Source organism: Geotrypetes seraphini, chromosome 14 (genome assembly GCF_902459505.1).
Source record: "Geotrypetes seraphini chromosome 14, aGeoSer1.1, whole genome shotgun sequence".
Classification (NCBI taxonomy): Eukaryota; Metazoa; Chordata; class Amphibia; order Gymnophiona; family Dermophiidae; genus Geotrypetes; species Geotrypetes seraphini.
In genome coordinates, this window is record NC_047097.1 from 73,707,502 (window position 1) to 73,731,329 (window position 23,828).

A 23,828-nucleotide genomic window follows, 5' to 3' on the forward strand; every position below is an offset into this window, starting at 1 on the left:
GTGACCTCCTTGAGTTTGGAGACCACCCTGAGCCCTGACGCCAGAGCACCTCCCCCTCCTCCCCAGACTGCCAGTTCCCCACAGAGGAGCAACCGGAAGGCAGAGTGCACTTCTCCCCGGAGGCTGTTGGAATCACGAAGGGGAGCTTGGAGCTGGACTCTTTGCATTCACAGGAGAGCCCTGGGATTCCATCTGCTTCGAGGGTGGATTGTGAGCGGGAGAGCCCTGACCAGGAGGAGATGCCGGTTGGTGAGAATAAAAATATTGAAATTCAAAAGATTTCCTTTACATGGCAGAAGCCCCGAGAGGTAACGTTGGATGCTATCTGGGATCTCGTAGCAGATCTAGCAAAATCGATTAAGCCCCAGCTGGCTCAGCTGGAGCAAAAAGTTAATAACCAAGAAACTGATATTAAAAATCTTAGAACTGAGTTACAGGACTATAAAAATTCTACTGTAGTATCCAAACAAATTATGGAAACTCTAGTAAGAGATAACACGAATTTGAGAAAGAAATTAGAATCCTTGGAAAATTTTTTCATGTAATAATAATCTTAGACTGATTAATTTCCCTCGAGTAGCGACAATACCACCTAGAGATGTTAAAATGCTACATGATTGAAGTTCTACAAATATCAGAGGATCTGTTACCACCATTCTCCCAGGTGTATTATCTACCTAGAAGAGAAGAACAATCACCTAATATTACATCGATTTTGGAACTTTTGGATAGGGAGGTGGCGACAGCGGCAACACTTCTCCTTACAGTAGCCTTAGCACCAGATAAAAATTGGTTACTTAGACTTTTCTTTAAAAACAAACAAAATGAATTTCTTGGATTCAAAACACAAATGTTTTGCATGAGACACACAAAAACGTAGATGTGAATTTCTTATTATGAAACCGGGTGTTATTGCTCTTGGGGCGACCTTCTTTCTTTGTCGCCCATGCAAATGTTTGATACAATATCAAATGCAAAAATATGTCTTCTTTGATCCTAGCCAACTAACAACCTTCTTATCAGTGGCTCCACTGAAAGCTGGGATAACATGAATGCTCATTGAAGTTTGATATACTTCCTTACTAATGGATTTTTCAGATTTCTTATTTTTGTCTATTTGAGTTATTAATTTGCTCAGGGATTCTATCTCTTGGATCCCAAATTGAGGACTTGAGTTTAAAGTTAAATATCCAATTCTTTTATTTTTTTTAGATCATTACTATTTGTAATGTAACCTTTCTTTAACTTTATCTTTCTATACAAGTGTATACTTGACATGTTAATGAAAATATGATAAATAAATTAAAAAAAAAAAAAAAAGTAAGCCAAAGTTCAAGCCTTATGTTACAATTAAGAGGCCCCTCAGACCAAGCAAAATGACTCTGTGCTGTGTCTTTGTTCTGGTTTCCTCAGCTCACATCCACAGATGTGGAAAGTGGAAATAAGCAGTGGACATGGGCCGAAGGAAGTGAAGACTGTGTGGCAGGTCACCACTAAGCCACCAGTTCCACATGCAATCTTCGCTGACTCAGGTAAGGAGATCTTGTCTCTAAGACAAGGGTGAGCAATCTTGGTCCTCGAGGGCCACAATCCAGTCGCGTTTTCAGGATTTCCCCAACGAATATGCGAAGAATGTGGTGACATCAGTTAGCTTAGCAGGGTTTAAAAAAGGCATGGATAATTTCCTAAAAGAGAAGTCCATAGGCCATTATTGAGATGGCTTAGGGAAATCCACTGCTTATACCTAGGATAAGAAGCATAAAATCTGTTTTACTGCTTTGGATCTAGCTGGGTTCTTGGGACCTGGGTTGACTACTGTTGGAAACAGTACTGGGTTGATGGATCGTCGGTCTGTCCCAGTATGGCAATTCTTATGTTCTTAGATCTATTTGCATTCCCTGCCTCCATTGTATGCAAATGGATCTCATGCATATTCATTGGGGAAATCCTGAACACCCAACTAGATTGTGGCCCTCGTTGCCCATCCCTACTCTAAGACTTCATTACGTCTTTGTGGTAATTAAAGCACAGATCTTTGAAATCTGGAGACCTACCTCTCCTATTTGCTTTGTGATATTCAGAAAGTCATGTGGCAACAAAGACAATTGATTATCTTTAAGAAAACTTTTGCTGAACCTAAGCAGTTAAAAGGCTCTTTTACTAAAGATTAGCACCTGTTATTCCTGTGGGCCCTGCTGCAGATAACATGCACTAATTTTGAGATGATTTTAATGAGTATGTAGTTTGTTAGATTTAATCTATTGAATTCTTAAAATGCAAACTTGGCCTGTTAATGCTGAAAATGAGTTCTAAGCAGTTCAGTCATAAATGTGAGTCAGGGTTGCTCCTGGTTTTTAACCGGCTAAGTTGGGCTCATTATGTATTTAGTTGATCAGCTGGAGACCTTTTTTAACTCATGAGGTTTAAGCAAAGTTAAATGGATCAAGTCTTTATTTTTTCAAATGGGCTTTTTAATCTCCCAGTGCATAAGAACGCAGATGTCAGAAATAGATTTAAGCAACTCTTCCAGGATACAGCTCTGCTTTCAAGCTTCAAGCATTTACTAAGTATTCTCTTTGTACTCTACAGTTTTTGGCAGATGGACATACAAGATCCCTCACTTAGAAACCAATTTCATAAAAGTTGAGTAACAAATTTAGCTTACTGCATCACGAGTTCAAGATATAAGCAAATCATGGTTAAAACAGATGCTAAAGAGGACGCCTTAGCAAAAGGACCTAAGTGGATCGTTTAAAATCACAGAATGCTATTTAAATCCTTCACTTTTACTGCTTCCTGTTTCGAACATCAAAAGGCTGTCTACCAAGCACATGCTGCTTTAGCATTTGATTTTGAGTGGAAACACTGGTGCATGTCCAGAAAGCCTTCTAGACTTTTCTGGGCTATAGGTGAATCTCTTCACAAAGGCAGCAAATAAATCCAAATAATTAAACAAACAGATATGGACTTTGTGCCCTTCTGCTGATATTGCCCATGTGGAGCTGGTTTTCCTGTTTTCTGAAAACACACATTGTTTCTGCAATTTTCTCTTCATAAAGTAATTCTCTCTGACAAGTCCCTTCGCTTGATTAGCACGTGCCTGGTGAAAGCTTTTTATAGCCATCTCCTTTCTAGAATGTTTGGTCCCAGGCTTGTCCAATGGAAAGAAGCAAAGCAAGCCTGGTCTTCAAACCCTCTTGAATAGCAACCAATAGTAAAAACCATGCATAAAACCGTCTTGGCCATCTTAAAAACACCTGTCAAATTAAGAACTCAACACAGCTAATCAGCCTGCATCAGGAGTCCTAATGGTGTAAATAATAAACCAAATCTGTGGAAATACAAGGTCAAAACAACCGTAGCGCCCATTGTGGTGGCTGGTCCCAGGCCCGAACGTCTTTTAGAGCAGCAGGCCTCATGTTTTGAGCTGTGTGTTTCGCTCTTTGATAATTTTGCTGTAGTACCTTTAACACTTCCACTTCTTGCCTTTTGTTTGTGGTACAGATCTTCCTTTGGAAACGACAGTCATTGGCAGCGGTGAAGAAGCTTTGTATTTTATCACAATGGTTAGCTGCAGCCTGGTGCATTTCATCTAAAAGGATATCCATCTTAAAGGTATTTTTGGCAAGTTTCTGGTTCTAAACTACTACTATTAATTATTTCTAGAGTGCTACCAGATGTGTGCAGCACTGTACAGAGTCACAAAGGAGACAGTCCCTGCACCAATGAGCTTACAATCTAAACAAGAGAGACAAACAGAATGTCAGGCTAAAGGGGATGATTAAACTGCTAGCTAGAGAGGTGAGCAGAGGGGAGTAGGATTATGAGTTGAAGGCTGTATGAAAAAGCGGATTTTCAGCCTACTGAGCACGTTTTGAATTTGAATAGACCATAACATTCTTTGTTTCCTAACATATTATTGTCAAAGTATTAACAATCTCTGAAATCTGCAGAGAAATGTGAATGTGCCATTGGGGAGGTTGGAGCTTGAAGAGGGAAATAGGAGGAAATTTTTCTGACTTTTCAAAATGTTTGCGCAGAATGCCCCCAGGAATAACTTGTAGAGCTCTGTGTGTGGATCTCAAAAGTGAGGTAATTGGGGGGTGGGAGGGAGGAAGTTCTGCAGGCCAGGATCAGGATGCATTGGTATGGTGGAGCTCAAAACCTCGACATAACCATTGGCAGTGGGACGATCGCTTAATTTGATTATATTTTCCAATCATTATATACTGTAGAGAGAGGAAAAATTCAGTGGTTTCAGTCACAAACTTTTTCTGCCATGACACACTCAACATTGACGTCTGTGCATGCTCACAGGTCCTTTAGTCACCCGGACAAACTGACGTTTTTTGGAAATCCCTCCATTGCAGGAGGTCAGAGAGGAGAAGAGGCACCAGTGTCAGCAGTAACTGACCTTTCTCTTTCGCGGCACACCTGGAGTCTCGCCAGGGCACACAGTTTGCGATACACTGGTCTAAGCCAACCTGGCCTTTCCTGTGAACGCTAATAATCCGTCCTTGAACCAATAAAAAGGATGTTGGCTGTTAGCATTGAATCAAATGACCATTTAATGCAGGCAAGCATTCATTTGAAGTTCCAGCTTTCATAGACATCTGAGAATAGGTCTGGAAGCCTGTTTATAAAGGCACTTAGTCACCTTCATTTTCTTATAAATATTTCCAAAATGCACTTATTTTTTAGGTGTTCTTTTATATAATTATCCCCATGTTAACTGTTCACTACATCTTTAAACTCCTGAGTGGCCCCATCATGGCAAAGGCAGGTTTTTATTTCCATGCCTAGATGCACACAGCACGGAGATGAATTTTCTTCTCATTCCAGGAAGATGGACTCCAGAACCTTTCATGCATTCAGTGGCCAAGGATTGACGAGATCTAGGATCTGGAATCTTTCTCACAGCTCGGATGAAGTGTGCTTGGAAAACTGATTATTTAGCTCTGCTTCCGGAGGACGACCATGAACAGGGTAGCTCTGTGCACACCGTCTCAGTCACCATTTCTATATCATTTGTCATGGCATCTGAAACACCAAGAGGAAGATAAAGACAGCATCAGTCTTTCAGACCCTAGAAGTGTTTTCACAAAAACCCATCCCTTGATATAGAGAGGGAGTATGTGTTTGCATTCTTTTTACCCTCCTATTTGAGATTTCAAAATTCTTTTTTAGTAAACGAGTCTCTTGGTACAGAGATTAAATCGCTGGATGGGTGACTTTAAAGGGATACGACATTCTACTCTAAGCCTTATTCTGCTCTACAGTTTCCAATTTAAGGCTGAAATTGTGTATGGGGGGTTGTTTACCTCATTCATCTGCCACAATTTTTCCATTTTATAGGCACTTAAGCTGATATTTATTCTAACTGTTATGACTAGTAGAAGCTGAAAGAGGCTCCTTTGATAAGACACTTTTATGTAAAATTCTATTTTCGTCGTTTTCCTTAAAATAAAAAAAACATGGGTGGAGTTGGCTTTGGGAGGAGGATAGGTGGGTGGAGATTGTTTTGTACTTGTTTCCTGATATATTGTGTTCAGCCTAGGCAATGTGTGTTGGTATGTTTCTTTTTTTTTTTTTTTTTTAAATCTTTATTCATTTTCATCAAGTGTACAAATATCAAAACAGTAACAATGTATACATAATTTGATATTTTTACTATTATAACTTATAATATAAATATTTAACCCTCATCCCACCCAGAATCGCCTCCCCCACCCTATAATAACTGATGTGTACTTCAAAAGAAAAATGGCGTTTAATCATTACAAAAGGATGTTAATGGCTCCCAAATTTTAATAAATTTCTTATAATTTCCATATTGTATAGCTAATGATCTTTCCATTCTGTATATGTGACATAATGAATTCCACCAAAAATTAAAATTGTTGGTATGTTTCTTAAAACAAACTTGTCCATAAATTTATTAAAAAAAAACAAAACCCAATTGTCAAGCTTATATAATATAGTAAATAACAGCAGATAAAAACCTGAACGGTCCATCCAGTATGCACCTTAGTTACACCCATTGCAAATAAATGATTAAATTAATGTGTCTCTTCTTTGATATTTCTGGGCCATAGACTAAAGTCCTCCTGGTATTCTCCTAGGTTCTAACTGCTGAAGTTGCCGTCTAAGCTCATTCCAGCCTATCCAACCATCCTGTTGTTTGCAGGATATCTACCGTAAAGTCTGGTTATTAATGTCCTCATGTTCCAAGTTAGTGGAGTTCCCATTGATGCCCTCCCCAGCCCATCCTACACAAAATCATCATATATATTGCAGTGCTTTATGTATAGGTTGCTCAGATAAGATTGCAAAAGTGCCTACAGACTATAGTAGAGGCCAATCAAAACTGTCTAAGCACTTTTGGCCAGAATTGAAACTGCAGCTGCTTAGCTGGTTTTGGCCAAAACCAAAAACTAAAGTTTGTTCATGTGGCATGTGAACCAAAGAGGCCCACTGGGGATTGTCAGAGCTTGTAGTCTTCAGCCCTCTGTTAAATTCCCAGGAACTATAAGCACAGGCTATCAAATGCTTAGGTGCTTTGCTAAGGTGTAATAGGACCATCGAGAGTGCAGAGAATTTCCCCAATTCCACAGGATCCTCTTCCCTCATTTTGTACCCAGATGTAGAAGCCAAGGGAATACCTGATCTCAGCTCTACCTGTATTCTTAAAGAGAGGGTCTCTACCAGATTATATACATAATATAACCCATTTCAACCCTCCAGAGTTCATGATCCAAACCTTGACCCACTATTGAAAATGTATAACTTAATTCCTATATAACTCCTGGTAAATGTAGGTAGCTAGGCAAAGGCCTAGTGTAAGTGGAGTAGGGAGTTGGTTGAAAGACAGAACCAGGACTGTTTTCCCTATCTGTTCCAGCAGGCTCACAATCTAACTGGGACCTGGGGCACTGGAGGGTTAAGTGACTTGCCCAGAGTAACAAGGAGCAGTCTGGGATTGAACTTGCAACCTCAGGGTGCTGAGCCAGCAGCTCTAACCACTAGCCCACCTCCTCCACTTGATGCATAGGGACAGGAATGGCCAGCAGGAAACAGGTGAGACCCCCATTTAGAGTACTATGAAGAATTCTAGAGTCCCATCTTCAAAAGAGATAAACAGAGTTGGTCCAGAGGGTGGCTACTAAAATGGCCAGTGGTCTTTATTATAAAGCATATGGGGACAGACTTATAGACCTCAATATGTGTACTTTGGCACAAAGACACGAGAGGGGAGATATCATAAATACCTCCTTGGATAAATGTACAAAAGGCAAGTCTCTTTCAATTGATAGGCAACTCTGGAATGAGGGGACATAAGATGAAAGTGAAAGGGAATACTTCTGTATGGGAAATGTAGTGATTTATCTGAGTGGCCTCCTCATTGAGGTGGTGGAGACAAAAACTATCTGAATTGAAGAAAGCTTGGGACAAGTATAGAGAGTCTCTAAGGGAGAGGAATGGATTGTAGAGTACATTAGTATGGATGGGCAGACAGGATAGGTTCTATGGTCTTTACATGATTTCATGTCTGTTTATCATAAGAGCATAAGCCTTTCTGGATCAGACCAATGGTCCCTCTAACCCAGTGTTCCATCTTCACGGAGGCCAATCCAGGTCACAAGTATCTGGCAAAAACCTAAATAGTAGCAGCATTCCATGCCACCAGGGCAAGCAGTGGCTTCTCCCATGTCTGTCTCAACAGCAGTTTATGGACTTTTCCTCCAGGAACTTGTCCTCCTCTTTCTGCCTAGAAATCAACCCCTCTCCCTCCAGCTTTATTCCTTTTTTCCTCACCCTTCTTTTTCCTGGTCTCCATCTAGAGAGAAGGCTTCCGGTTCAGATACAGGATGCATGAGGAGCCGCTGCACGCAGCTCCATGCACACTACAGCTGTAAGGAGGAGGGAGCCGGCCACAAGGTAACACTGGGGGGCATCGGACCACAGGCCGCATAAAAGGGCCAGGTTAGAGCCGGCCAGAAGGTTAGGAGGGAGGCATAGCATGGAGGGAGAGAGACAACAAAGGTAGGGGGAATGGTTTAATTTTCAAGTTAGTGTTTGAATTGTATCAATGTTGAGCATTTTAATCTGCTCAGGAAGAAATACATTTGATTCTTTTTCTCTGGGGATTGTACTGCATGCAGAATCTTGAGTCTTAGGGTGTTTTTTAAAAAAAATATATATATTAGTACTTTTAGATTTGGTCCTGTATTTGCATAGGGGTTATCTGTGTTCTGGTAGGAATGAATGTTGAGAAGCATACAGTGTGTTTTGTGTAGTTTAATTTTGTGGTTAACCATTATCATTATGTGTTAATAAGATTATATTGTATGTGTATATATGAAAAATGAATGGAAAAAATGGTGGTATAATTAGTATTATTATGGAGGCGGGGTCTGGGGCGGTGATTGGGCGAGGTCTGGCCCGCGACTTAGCCTGTGTTTTGGATTTCGGCCCCTTAATGTGATTGAATTTGACACCCCTGCTTTAGAGGCTTTCTTTCTGACAGATAGATAATGTTCTCTCAGCATTTCCATATGATGGCTGAAATTTCAGTTTCTACCTGACAAGATGCAGCGAGACCCAGAAATCTGCACCAAGTATGATGCCAGTTGCAGAAACCCTGAGAGAACATATAACCCAGCTTCACAGAGAGAACATCTTTAAACCCACCAGAGACTTTCCCATTCTAAGCGACAAAGAGACTAACTGATTTTCCCACCAAAATTCAAATTTGTGACCAACGGACTTTCCTGCGTCATTCACCTCAAGCCTCAACCATTCGGGTTTGAGGACCTACTGTATGCAGACCTCACAGCATACCCTGAAGAAAGCCACAGCATGAAGGCTGAAACGTTGGTTCTACCTGACAAGACGCCACAAGATCCAGAAACCTCCAACAAGCATGATGCCAGCTGCGGAAACCCTGAGGGAACATATAACCTAGCTTCAAGAGGAGAAAAATCTTTAAAGTCACCAGAGACTTTTCCATTCTGTTGGAAAAAGAGACCAACTGATTTTCCCACCAAAATTCAAATTTGTGACCAACGGACTTTCCTGCGTCATTCACCTCAAGCCCCAACCATTCGGGTTTGAGGACCTACTGTATAAAGACAAACTGCAGACCTCACAGCATACCCTGAAGAAAGCCACAGCATGATGGCTGAAACGTTGGTTCTACCTGACAAGACGCCACGAGATCCAGAAACCTCCAACAAGCATGATGCCAGCTGCGGAAACTCTGAGGGAACATATAACCCAGCTTCAATTGAAGAACATCTTTAAAAAGTCACCATTCTGTTGGAAAAAGAGACCAACTGAATTTTCCCACCAAAATTCAAATTTGTGACCAACGATCTTTCCTGCCTCATTCATCTTATGTTCAATTTGACACACTGCCAGTGTCTCCTAAAACTGAGACCATCCAATGACACTACTACCACTGAAATCTCCCAGCGTCATTCACTGCCAGTGGTTCCCTACAATGAAATCCCCCAACCCTTTCCACTACCAGTTATGCCTTCCTCAAACACTGTAATGTATTGTAACACCCAAGTGCCGAGAGCCCTAATGCAGTGAGTGTAGGAACCCATTTACCTAGCGGTATTGTCTCTTGTCAGACACTATAGGTGTGAAATCAGTCCAGCCACATAGCCAATCCCTGGCGGTCTCATCTAGCTCCATAGTCATACTTGTGACTTAGTGGAGGGGTAAAGGAGAAAATTAGTTCAGCAACAAACAGACCCATACCAGTATAGCTTCAGTAGCACAAAGTCTTTGACCTTCCAATATCACCTCCATATTCTCCCCCCAAAAAGCCCAAATCTCCCATCACCGCCTTTGCCAAGAGACACAGTTTGTTGACATCCCTGCCTGTGTGTCTTTGGATGCAGGTTTAAATTTCTGCAAGATGATCCAGACCTATTTATGATACTCTCGCTTCCCCCCCCCAAGGGCATCATCAAAGCTGTTAAGTATCAACTATTTGCCTCCCGCCGTGAACTGGCAGGAGCGGATGCCATTGACTGATGAGGACCTGCTGTCTTCCCAAGCAGGGTCTGTGTGATGGATATTACTTGCGAATATTAAGACTGGAAATTAGCACGTTTATTGAGCAGGGATGTGCTTGTTTGCATTCCACTACCTAGGCTCTGATCTGTGTTATGATCCCCTTTTTGATAACAGGGACACATGGGATTAGAGACCTCATTTCAGGGTAAGCTCCATTTGATCAGAATGGATTAGAGTCTGGTTCTCTTTCATCTGCACTGAAGTGCAAAATGATACTTGGAAAAACCATTCCAAGGATGAGCTAGTCGAGAGCCCTTTGGAGAAGGAAAGATGCAGGTGACGGAGGGAAGCTCTCCTCCTCTTTGATCAAACATTTCTTTCTATTTTCTGGATAATTTCCTTCTTCCAATGCTTCTAGTCCACTTCATGTTAGATTTCTGTGTGTGTGTCTTTCTTTCTTCTGTGAAACATTGACCTCTGGGCTGAGATGACCTTGAAGTTTTAGAGAGCGTCAGGCAGGGAAGATGATGCAGTTTGCCAGTTTCATTCATAGAATCTTAAAAAGGGGAGCCGCTCTCTGAAAAACATAGTGATGAGTATAAATATTACATCTGAGCTACAGATGGTAGGTAAATCGCCGAGTCTAGAAGGTTCCACTCTTGAAGTAATTCTCTCCTTGTATGAAATTGTATATTTACTGTATGGTAACATCGTAGATGACAGCAGAAAAAAAGACTAACCAACTCAGTTGTTTGGTTCACACTTCCAAGGATATGTCCCTAGTCAAAGGATATGATTGTCACCCTATCTAGGAGTCTTCCAGGTCCTTGGATGACCATAGAAGTCAGGTCTGTGGGTGCTTGAGTACTTCCAATATTGAGCAAACTCCATGAGTGTGTCCAGGGAGCGCTATGTTTAGTACCCCTAATCATTTTGAAAAATTGGCTCCTATATGGGTAATAGAAAAGGTATTGCTGCAGTTATAAAACACCCAAATCCCATTACTAGCTAGAGTCCTCTCTTCAGTTGTGGGGACCCTCTGACATGATGCCCCCTTGTGTCCCCTTGGACAGGACTAGAGAATGACACAGGGACAAATTTGTCCCCAACCCCGCAGGAACTCAATTTTCCCATCCCGTCCCCGTGAGTTTTGTCGCTGTCCCTGCCCCATTCCTGTAAGTTCTGCCTTAACTCTACAAGCCTCGAACACATAGGATTTTAAAGTGTTTAAAGCTTGTGCAGATGAAGACAGAGCTTGCAGGAAAAGTTTCAAGTTTATTAAGGTTTGTTGTACACGCAATATCAAATATTTCAATGCATATAACATTTTAAAAATAGGGGACAAAACAAAACAGTTTTATACAATTAAATACATAGTATTTATGTACAAATAAATAACTGGTACAAAAGGCGAGGGGGATGAACTACAATCTTTAAAGAAAGTGAAGAAACATTTAGGGAAAACACATCTGGTGGGTAACGAGAAAAGATATAAGAGCAAAGATAAGCATAGAAAAGAAAGAAGATAGGTCTAATTAAAAGAACTCACCGGGGCAGAAAAATGAGTTCCACAGGGATGGGGAAAAATTTGTCCCTGTGTCATTCTCTAAACAGAACATTTTGACGTCTACTGTACCAGACAGGCATTGGTTTTCTTTCACATTACAAACCGTCAGTTTTACTGCTTTGCTACCTTCATATTAACCTTCCTGTAAGACTCATTTGAATACTTTGATGTTTCACTCTTATATCCTGATAGCCATCAACATTTCCTTATCTCTGATCTGAAGAACAGTTACCTTTGAAAGCTAAACTAGTTTGTCCAGTAAAAAAGGTATCTGCTTAATTCTCTTTGTTTTGTTTTAGTTCTTTACATTTCTACATATTGACTAACACGACTGTCACACCATTTCTCACATAACATTGAACATGTTTAAAGCTTCCTTTAACCCTTAAATAGGAATCATCTTTCATTAATTTAAAATATCATAAATTTCGAAAACTTTCTACCTTCAGGTACCCCAACCCCAATGTTCTATCCTACCCTATCCAATTCTCTTCGCCTATCTATGAGGAAACAACAATATTGTAACTTTTTATCCCTCATGTTTTTCCCAACCACTCCAGTAGTGTCTGTTTTGTTAAGTGGTCACAAATATGTTTTTTTAATTCACAAAAATGATCTCAACTGTTTTTACCCCAATATTATTGTAATGTTATTCGCTTAGAATTCTTAAGCGAACCATTAAATTTAAATAAACTTGAAATAAACTTGAAACTTGAAATACTTGTGAAAATCCAGCCACAGATCGCAGAACGCCAAAAGAAAACGCAACAGAAAATTCAACTCTTAAATGAACTCCTAGGTCAATTTTCAAATGACGCCAAATGTTGATCTTGCAATTCTATAAAGTTCGGTGTTCACTCTACATATTTAGAATGCTGGCATTTCACTTGATGCTCTTTTGAAAATACCTGCTTGACTTACATAGTGCATATGTGGAAGAGGGGCGTACACAGAAGTTAAGCATGTGCGGCACATGGGTGAAGCCCCCATTTACACACGTGGAAGGGCATAATCAAAAGAAACGATTTGGACATAGGGCGCTAGTCACCCAAAGTTGGTAGCGGTAAAATGTCCATTCTCAAAGTATGTCCAAAATTTTTTTGCCCCAAAAATCATCTATCTCGATGTCTAGGCGTTTGATCGTCCAGACCAAAAATTTGTTCAAGAACCCAAACGCCCAGAACAAGACCATATGGACGTAGGAGGGGCCAGCATTGTGATGGACTGGCCACCCAGACATGGCAACAGAGCACCTTACGGGGCACTGCTGTGAACTTCACACAAAGGGTGCCAGATAAACATCTCACCAGAACTCCCTTATAGGTCATTATGAGCCCCCCAAAACCCACTCTACCCACCTGTCTACAACCCCAATAGCCCTTATGGCTGCAGGTGGCAAGTAAATGGCAGAAGACTAGGGTTTTGGAGGATACACATTTGCCTCCATAAATGTAGTGGTTAGAGTGGCTTATGGGCCTGGTCCTCTCTATGGTTCACTAGCTCAGCCCCAGCCCCAGACTACTTAAACCACCTCTGTGCAGCTCTAATAGGCTTTCCTTTGCCAGGTGCTGATGTTCTGGAGGCAGGTAGGTATGTTTTTATTCTGAACTTTGTGGGGGTGCGACGGAGCCAGTGAACACGGGAGGGGGGGAAGGGGGTCTTTGCTTTGTCCCTGCAGTGGTCACTTTAGATACCTTTTGGGCACTTATATGTGTCTTTACATTGCCTAGCTCTTCAAACATTCAATTAACCCTGCAGGATGACTAAGTCTAGGTCGGCCCACATCCCGCCCTAACCACTCCTCCAGAAATGCTCCTTTCAGCTCTGGGCGCACAGCAGGATTCAGAGGCCTAAAAAGTCCCTGGATACGTCTAAAAAACAGTTTTGATTACAGCACAGTGTCCTGTTTCCAACAGTGAGCAACCCAGGCCACAAGTACCTGGTAAGATCCCAAGGAGATAAAACTGATTTTATGCTGTTTGTCTTAGAAATACACAGTGGATTTCCCCAAGTCCATCTTAATAATGGCTTATGGACTTTTCTTTTAGGAAGTAAACTCTTTTGTAACCCCTGCTAAGCTGACTGCTTTTATCACAGTCTCTGGCTGTGAATTCCAGAGTTTAATTACATGTTGAGTGAATATATTTTCTTTCTTTGTTTTAAATCTACCACTTATAGCTTCATTGCATGCTTTGTAGTCATAGTATTTTCAAAAACAAAAACAAGCAATTTACATCTACCCATTTTTCTCCTGAGCCATCTACTGCTTTAGCCCTTCCTCATATGAAAGTTGTCCCATCCCCTTTATCATTTTCTTCACTCTTCTCTGTACCTTTCCTAATTCTGCTGTATGTTTTTTGAGATGTGATGACCAGAATTGCAGAATCTCAAACAATAGGAGAAGATTCCAAGTAGAATCTCAGAGTAGCAACATTGAGCTACTGATTCCAGGGCAAATAGTGGCTTCCCCCAGGTAATCTATAGGAACCTAAGAAGAGCCATCCTGGGTCAGACCAATGGTCCATCAAGCCCAGGATCCTGTTTCCAGGCAGAATCTCAAACAATAGGAGAAGGTTCCAAGTAGAATCTCAGAGTAGCAACATTGTAGCTACTGATTCCAGGGCAAATAGTGGCTTCCCCCAGGTAATCTATAGGAACCTAAGAAGAGCCATCCTGGGTCAGACCAATGGTCCATCAAGCCCAGGATCCTGTTTCCAGGCAGAATCTCAAACAATAGGAGAAGGTTCCAAGTAGAATCTCAGAGTAGCAACATTGTAGCTACTGATTCCAGGGCAAATAGTGGCTTCCCCCAGGTAATCTATAGGAACCTAAGAAGAGCCATCCTGGGTCAGACCAATGGTCCATCAAGCCCAGGATCCTGTTTCCAGGCAGAATCTCAAACAATAGGAGAAGGTTCCAAGTAGAATCTCAGAGTAGCAACATTGTAGCTACTGATTCCAGGGCAAATAGTGGCTTCCCCCAGGTAATCTATAGGAACCTAAGAAGAGCCAATGGTCCATCTAAGAACATAAGAATAGCCTTACTGGGTCAGACCAATGGTCCATCAAGCCCAGGATCCTGTTTCCAGGCAGAATCTCAAACAATAGGAGAAGGTTCCAAGTAGAATCTCAGAGTAGCAACATTGTAGCTACTGATTCCAGGGCAAATAGTGGCTTCCCCCAGGTAATCTATAGGAACCTAAGAAGAGCCATCCTGGGTCAGACCAATGGTCCATCTAGCCCAGGATCCTGTTTCCACAGTGGCCAATCCAGGTCACAAGTACCTGGTAGAAACCCAAGTGGTTGCAACATGCCAGAATCTCAAAGATTAGCAGATTCCAGGCAGAATCTCAAACAATAGGAGAAGATTCCAAGTAGAATCTCAGAGTAGCAACATTGCAGCTACTGATTCCAGGGCAAATAGTGGCTTCCCCCATGTATTCTATAGGAACATAAGAAGAGCCATCCTGGGTCAGACCAATGGTCCATCAAGCCCAGGATCCTGTTTCCAGGCAGAATCTCAAACAATAGGAGAAGGTTCCAAATAGAATCTCAGAGTAGCAACATTGTAGCTACTGATTCCAGGGCAAATAGTGGCTCCCCCCAGGTAATCTATAGGAACCTAAGAAGAGCCATCCTGGGTCAGACCAGTGGTCCATCTAACCCAGGATCTTGTTTCCACAGTTGTCAATCCAGGTTACAAGTACCTGGCAGAATCCCAATAATAGAAAGATTCTAGAACCCCAAAGAATCATAAGATTCTGGAAAGCCAAATAGTAGCAACATTCCGTGCTACCGATCCCTAGGGAGGCAGTGGCTTCCCCCATGTGTGTCGCAAAAGCAGACTATGGATTTTTCTCTAGGAATTTGTCCAAACCCTTTTTTGTGTAATATTTCTTTATTGGGCAAAACCAACAGTATACAGAAACAGGAAAAAACAAATACACATCCGCAAAACAAAGTCACCCGCCCAAGGTAGGCAGGCAACAGACACAATACAACAATACATCAAAAAACAAATGGCAAGCTGTCAGAACATGCCCAATACAAGATTTTAGAATAACCCGCTACAACCCTCCCCACAAAACAAAGCAACCAAAAAACAGAGATTGGAACAGCCAAACTCCCCCCCCCCCCAGACCTATGTGGTAGGCAACCAAAACAAGAAAAATGTAAAGAGAGATAAAACAAAAGAGAAACATAACATAGAAAGGGAATGCAAAAAGAAATAGAAAGAAGAGACCAAACTCCCCAGCAGACACAAAAGAGAAAAGCCTACAAGAGCGAATGGAGCACGAGGAGAAACTACACCCCACTCCACGAAGGAGCAGTAGAGCCCAAAAGGTCAACAATTTAACAACAGACTCCTCTCCCGATGTGGAAGGGATAGCCAATACTCTTCCCAAACATCCTGAAATTTGATCCAAAGGCTCTCAACCTGCGTCCCCGCTAGTCTTCGTTCCAACAGAGCTAAGTCATAAAGGGACAAGTGCCACTGAGAGAAGAACGGAGCCTGCGGTGCCCGCCAGGATACCAAAGACCAAACCCTTTTTTTTAAACCCAGCTGCATTGGCTACTGTTACCATATCCTCTGGCAACGAGTTCCAGAGCTTAACTATTTGTTGAGTGAAAAAATAGTTCCTCCTATTTGTTTTAAATGTATTTCCATGTAACTTCATTGATTGTCTCCTAATCTTTATACTTTTTGAAAGAATGAAAAATCTAGTCACTCTTACCATTTCTATACCAGTCAGGATTTTGTAGACTCATATCTACAATAAAATTTTAATAACATAAGACATGACACCATAAAAGCATTCAATAAGATTAATAACAAACTGAAAAAATGAATTTATAATTAAAAGTTAACCTCAAGATTGATAAATAAATCATAAAATAACACGGAAGTGTTTTAGCACGGGCCAGCAAAGTAAATGCTCCAACGCTCAATTCAATTTCTATGAGTGTTGAAACATTTATCTCACTGGGCCATGATAAAATGGGGCCCAAATTAGTGGGTTAAAAAGGTTTTTAGTCCTTGTGTGAGCTATCACCATTTTATAAAGCAACAGCATTTCAGATCATGTATAATTCTTCACCTCTTTTGGTATGAGTCTATATTGGTTTATGCTGGGTTTTTTTACAGCTAAAAGCATCATTTGCGTACTCTTAATAATTTTCAGAATCTGTCATTAGATACTTCTAAACTCCACATGGTAGGATTTGTTTTGTTGCACGCCTGGCTTCATTTATTTAACTGTTATTAATTTGTGTTTATGTAGAATTTTTTTATCATTGTAATCTTATATCTAAAAAAAATAAATTTACGACCACTTGCATGTTTTATTATTTATTATTTATCAATCTTTTAGCACCAACCCTAGTGGTAACAGCTCTGACGCTCATAGGAATTCTTTGTGCGTCGGAGCTGTTACTGCCACGGCCGGCTCTAAAAACCATGGTATGGTTTTGTATAAGGGGATCCATTTTTAATTATAAATTCATCTTGATGCTTTTCATTGCCTTTCGTATCATTGAAACAAAAAGTGTTAAGAAGAGTGTGGACTAACTCGTACGTTTCATGGCTCCACATTGTTCTCTTCTTGGTTGGGCTGAGAACTTTTCAGTGGCCCCTCATAAATCATATGCAACTGCTTTTATACAATACAGCTTATCTTATAGTCAAGGGGCCAAGTGCAGATATTAGATAGTGATAAGATGGGTGGTCCAGAGTCTGTTGAGATGAACTAAACTCAAGAATAAAGATAAATGAGCATGAAGTGGAATGATGTTTAAAAAGACTTCAAAAAATGGCGTCAACGTTTAACAAAGAATGGCGACTTTGTTAACGGTTGACGCATTTTTTTGTCAGTGTGTTTCCAGCTAAACAGCTTAGTTTTCATTCACACACCCACTGGTGAATAATGAAAAAGCATTCCCCTGATGAAGCTTTTGATGTGAAATGGTTAAGGCCACCATCAGGAAGAAGATAAGTGCTATTTTTCCATTTAATGTGGCTGCTCTGGGTGCATGAATTAAAAGAAGTTATAAAAAAAGCATACAAAGATTCAGTAGTGCCCTTGAAGTGTTGTTACAATACATAGGCACTGCCTAGTTCTTTTGATGTCTTTTCCTCATATTTTTAAACATATGTCCTCATTCTACTTCGTGTTCATTTGTCTTTCTTCATGTAACATGTTTTGTTGTAGACAAATTTATCTCCACATTTTCTTGTTGGCTAAACTCAAGGCAACAGAATATTAGGATGTGTGTCAAGTTAGTCCTACTGTATAGTCAGGCACCTTATGTAAAGGGATGGGACCTGATATACTGCTTTATACAAAGCAGTTTCCATGGGGCAACAAAGTGGTAAGAGTCAGAGGGAGCTGTTGTAGTAAAGGGGGGAAAGGTATGGGACTTGTATACTGCTTTTTTGTGGTTCCATGTTTGAAGCAGTTTACCTATATCCATGGACTTGCCTAGGGTCACAAGGGATAGTGCTGGGATTTCATCCTGCAACCTGAGGGTGCTACGGCAGCGGCTCTTTCGCTAAGCCACGCCTCACCTACTTGTGAGAAGAGCCAGGCTTTCACCTGCTTCCTGAAGTACAGGTAGTCTTGAGTTAGATGTAGCCCCTCCGGGAGTAAATTCTAGAGTAGAAGTGTCCAACCTGCGGCCCCGTGAAGTATTTTGTGCGGCCCCGGTCGAGAGCGATGCAGTATTTTCCTCTGCTGCCCCCGGGTGTTTACCGTTTTGCCGGCTCCCTCCTCTGTCTTGCTGCAGCGTTTGCGCGGCCCCAGAAACATTTTTTTGGGCCAATGCGGCCCAGGGAATCCAAAAGGTTGGACACCCCTGTTCTAGAGCATGGGGGTTAGTCCTGAGAAGGCTCATTGGCGGATATCACATCGTACAATAAATTCCAATACATTTTGTAAAACACATAGGGGTAGACATTGCCTTTATAAGGCTGGCACAACATTACATTAGTGATTTCTATTCCGCCATTACCTTGCGGTTCGAGGCGGATTACATAAGAATTGTCATGATATTAAGAAGTACATAAGGAATAGTTTGTCAGTCATTAGTCCCATAGTGGTCTGGGGACCTAAGCTTGGATTGACTGTTTGTTCTTGGTGATGTCACATTTATTCAAAAATTCCAGCACCTTTTTTTTTTTTTGGGGGGGGGTGTCAGTGATTCTGTCTTTGTTCTCAGCAGGTCCCTCTGCTAGATAATATGACTCCGAAATAGGCAGCAGGAAACAGATAGAAATGTTTTGGCTGGCACTGCCCGAGGAGACACAAATGACCCCAGAAAACTTGTTCATGAGGGTTATTCAAACTTCAGGATGCTTTTTAAATTGGGTGTTTTGTTGGGACTGCTGTTGTATTTATGATTAAAAGAAAAGAAAAGAAATGACTTCAGTTAGATAACAGAAAAATTAAGAATGCCTAGCAAAATAAAAAAAATAAGTCTGCTTTAATGTTTATGCTTTCAGTTTAATTATCCATACATAGCAATTTGTAATAGATGCCTTTGGGGTCCACACATTCGATAGAAAAAAAAAGCGAAAGAAAAGAGAGATTTTATGGGAGATAACATAACTGCTGCAATTTAGCTATTTATTCTGTCCTTGGCATTTTATGTTCTGCATTAGCTGAGGCAATTTCATGCATATGGATATAATGCATTAAGCAGAGACATTTAAATATAGTGAAGCTAATTTTATGATGATTAGTTGAAGGAAAACATTGCATTCCTATCATCTATATAGGAGCCAATTTGCATGAAAATGCTCAAAGTTGCTATGCCAACATTTCCTGCTTTGGCGGCCGAGGTCGTCTCTGTGTCAAGACTTTGTATTAAAAATCGGTCTGCAGAGCCCATGCCTTAATTCATGGAGAGCTGGAGGCCATTTGTTCACCAAGCGCTTGAAGTAAAACAAATGAATAGCTAAAAGACTCATTTGCATGATTCCCATTTGAAAACGATTCCCCTGAAATTAAAAAAAAGAAGAAGAAGAAGAGAAAAAAAAATACCCAAGGCACTGGCTTCCCGGTTGGGAAGATGGATGGGCAGATGAAGCGTGCAATTAATATTTCCGGCATTCTCCTTTTAAAGCCCTCCCAAGACTGCCCGAGCAACACATGCTGCCTTCCAGGGCATCCAATGCAGGGCCGCAACAGTCTGCCGCCACCAGCTCCCCATTATTGCCTCACTTACATTATGCAGTAATTAAAACTATTTACCATTCCTACTTATCTGCCATCTGCTGCCACCAAACTTTCCTCTTCTCGAATTTACAAGCTGGCAGGCTGCAAGGAACTAGGCAAGAAGATTAGATGGTTGAGGATTAAGGATTGGTCTAAGGGATAGAGGAAGATGACAGACCATCAGCTGAGTAGGATGGGCAGAAAGAATCCATCTTGGCATGGTCCACTTTGCAAAGTAGACTAGACCAGCGGAGGACCCACATTTCCATCCATTTAAACAGGTTTCCCGCGTCTTGGATTCTGTTGAGAGGCTTTTGTGCCACTCAAGTCTATGGACTGGCAATGGTGACCTTAGAGGATGGCAAACTGCTTAGGGCCCGAAAGTCGATAGCACCTAACAAAGGGTCCCTGAAGAAAGGGGAGATAAAGTGATTTGCCCAGGTTACAAGAAAAATCTCTAAGAGAGGTAGGATTTGAATCCTGGTTTGAAGCACATTTCTCTGATCTTTAGTACCACCCCTTTCCCTAAAGTTCTAAACTTTCATTTGAAAAATTGAGAAGCATGTGGTATACTCTGCCAATGTCTAAGAGGACCCAAGATCATCCGTGTTTCAGCAGATTGATGCCTGCTGTGGGGACTCCAACATTAACACATATGACATAGTAATGACAAACCAGATGTGGACTGATGCGACACCTTTTTTAAGATATTCAGTGCCAAAGTCTTCCAGTGATGATGGAGACAACACTCGAACGGTGGTCTCCTCAGAGACTGCTGCATAATCAGTGGTTGGCAGAGTAACATTTTCTCATTTATTTGCACCTGAGAATACTAATCAGAGAATTCCAATAGACTCTAAGATTTCTGATAAGGTCAACACGGAAACAAGAATGGGTATTTTCCAAACCGAAAAAATACCCTCCATGTTGTGTGTCACGCCAGCATCCAAGGAGCAAGGAGTATGGACAAAAAGTAGGCAATCGTTGAAAAGTCCAGCACTCTCTTCTAAAGTTTAAAAGGGAGAGCGTGATAGAGGAGAGCAGAGGCTTAATGATTAGACAAAGAAGCCAAGAGCCAAGATATTCTATTGCCTCATATATAAAGTTAGGAATCCAACGTTGACCCCTATGGTCCCAGGCACTCCTCTCTTGGTTGTAGTTTCCTTTCGGATGTGGGGAGAGGTTTTGGGGGTTTCAAGATTTTGAAATTTTGAACATGTGCATTTTACCCTTTTTTGGCATTGTATAGATGCTGTTTGTAACACCTGTTGCTTTATCGTTGCTCACGAAAAATGATTTACACATAAAGTTAGAAATCCATTCTCAAAATATTTAGGCTCCTAAATTTGCCTCTTTGGACATTTTCTAGAACTGCATTCCTAACCTCAGGCTCCAAATTTCACTAAACTCAAATTTAAGAGCAGCAAATGAAGTTAGGCGCTTAGCACTTATTTTGAGAACTAGGACACCTCAATTAGGCTCTTAAATCTATGCCAATGAATGACAAGCTTCTAAATTTAGCTGAATTATTCAGATGAAAACAGGGCATCAATTAAAGCACCTCATTTAGGTCTCTAGATTTAAGACCATGGGGCCTTTAAATTGTAGCTTCTCTGGAGCAGGTCACGCTTCCTGTATTTGAATATACCTCTCCTTGACCTTGTGTTTGTAATGGCTGGTGATTTTGTATAAATCCGACATGGAGCTACAGGAGAATGAAGAAATCAGGGTTGTGCGGACAGCCAGATTGGTTAATTACCCATAACTGCTGCATGTGGCTTCCAGAGGTCCTCCACTGCTGGTGCTCCTAGCGCTCAAAGACAGTTACATTCAGTGCCTGGTACACCTCCCCTCCCACACAAACCCCCCTACCTCAGCCAGAGCTGGTGTGCCATGAAAACACGGCTTGGGTAATCTACAATCTAATCTAAATCTTGGATTTATATATCGTGTCGTCTCCCCACAAGGGAGCTTGACTCGGTTCACATAAAAATCGATAATCCAAGTGAAAGTAGTTAGATTAGAGAGAAAATAATTCATGAAGACCCTCATCCGACATCTTAGAAAGGAGATAACTAATCTTCTTTAAAACAATTTTCTAAGAACTGTTGAAATAACAGTGTTTTCATACATTTACGGAAAATGTGGAAGGAGAGAAGAGTTCTAACACAAGAACATAAGAATAGCCTTACTGGGTCGGGCCAATGGTCCATCAAGCACAGTAGCCCATTCTCATGGTGGCCAATCCAGGTCACTAGTACCTGGACAAAACCCAATGAGTAGCAACATTCCATGCTACTGATCTAGGGTAGGCAATGGCTTCCCCTGTGTCTTTCTCAATAACAGACTATGGACTTTTCCTCCAGGAACTTGTCCAAACCTTTCTTAAAACCAGCTATGCTATCCGCTCTTACCATATCCTCTGGCAACGCATTCCAGAGCTTAACTATTCTTTGAGTGAAAAAAAGTTTCCTCCAATTGGTTTTAAAAGTAATTCCCTGTAAGTTCATCGAGTGTCCCCTAGTCTTTGTAATTTTTGACAGAGTGAAAAATTGATCCACTTGTACCCGTTCTACTCCACTGAGGATTTTCTAGACTTCAATCCTATCTGCCCCTCAGCCGTCTCTTTTCCAAGCTGAAGAGCCCTAACCGTTTTAGTCTTTCCTCATACGAGAGGAGTTCCATCCCCTTTACCATCTCGGTTGCTCTTCTTTGAACCTTTCCTAGCGCCACTATATCTTTCTTGAGATAAGGAGACCAGAATTGAACGCAATACTCCAGATGAGGTCGCACTGTGGAGCAATACAGGGGCATTATAACATTCTTAATCTTGTTAACCATCCCTTTTTTAATAATTCCCAGCATGTTGTTTGCTTTTTTGGCTGCCGCCGCACATTGGGCAAAAGGTTTCATCGTATTGTCTATGATGACATCTAGATCCCATTCCAAATCATTGTAAAAGTATATGAGAAAGATCGAGTAATATTACCAATAGATTTTATTCCTTGTAGTGTAAATCTTTTTTATTGTTGACCAACAAAACACAAACAGCAAGATCATACATTAAGGATCAACTATTTTCCATTCCCCCCCCCCACCAACCAAGCCAAAGCATCCTACACCCCTTCTCCATCATCCACCCTCCCCCAGCAAGATACAAAGCCGATACAGATGTTAGAAAGTTGTGTTCTTATACTTTCCAACAATCCCTTAACAATGACTATCCCCCACCCCACTACAGTAGAGCAAACACCAGATTAAGACAAACCCTCCAGATTTTATTCCTTGTAAAGATGGAAAGGACAGTTTAAATTTCTGAGAGTTTCTTGAATCAGAAAATCTCTGGTTATTCAAAGATAGAGGAATCAAAGATGTAAATAGTCCATGTAGGATTTTAAAACCATATTTAAACTGTACCCTAAGATGAACAGGGAGCTCCTGCCTGTTACTTCCCAGACTCCAGGGCTTGTGCTGTAGGTGTGAATGAGAAAGGTAGGATTATAAAGGATGGATTGAGACATTACATTCAATGGAAGTGAAACCCAGATGTTTCTATCCATCCTCCTTTTTCTGGAGCCATAAGGTAACTCTAGAGCAGTGGTCTCAAACTCAAATCCTTTACAGGACCACATTTTGGAGCTGGAGGTACTTGAAGGGCCTCAGAAAAACCCCCAGTTAATGTCTTATTAAAGAAATGACAATTTTGCATGAGGTAAAACTCTTTATAATTTATAAATCTTTCCTTTTGGCTAAGTCTTAATAATAATATGGTAATTTATACCTAACGAGACAAATATCAAGAAACTTTTATTTTACTTTTGTGATTGATAAACATACCAAGGGCTTCAAAATAGTACCTGGTGAGCCGCAAGTTTGAGACCACTGCTCTAGAGAAAGGAATACAGCTCAGGTGCCGGTTTGGATCTAACTTTTCTAAGACACTCCTGCTGGGGAACACTGCCTTATACCTCCATGAAACTGTATTTCATTAGAAGTAATAGGAATGACAGAAAGGAGTGT

General features: G+C 41.1%; 1 protein-coding gene across 5 annotated transcripts in view; it reads left to right on the forward strand.

Annotated features, from left to right (window-relative positions):
- The window catches only part of ZWILCH (zwilch kinetochore protein), an 89,515-nt gene that overhangs the window by 38,008 nt on the left and 27,679 nt on the right, over positions 1 to 23,828 (forward strand). The window contains exons 17-19 of one of the 5 annotated variants that reach the window (XM_033920232.1): positions 1,414 to 1,532; positions 3,505 to 3,624; positions 4,843 to 5,944. In XM_033920232.1, the coding sequence (XP_033776123.1) occupies positions 1,414 to 1,532; positions 3,505 to 3,596 (211 nt within the window). In that variant the 3' untranslated portion in view covers positions 3,597 to 3,624; positions 4,843 to 5,944. Of the gene's footprint in view, positions 1 to 1,413; positions 1,533 to 3,504; positions 3,625 to 4,842; positions 5,946 to 23,828 lie in introns of those variants that run through there. The other 4 variants (XM_033920233.1, XM_033920237.1, XM_033920234.1 and 1 more) reach the window with 4 other exon arrangements.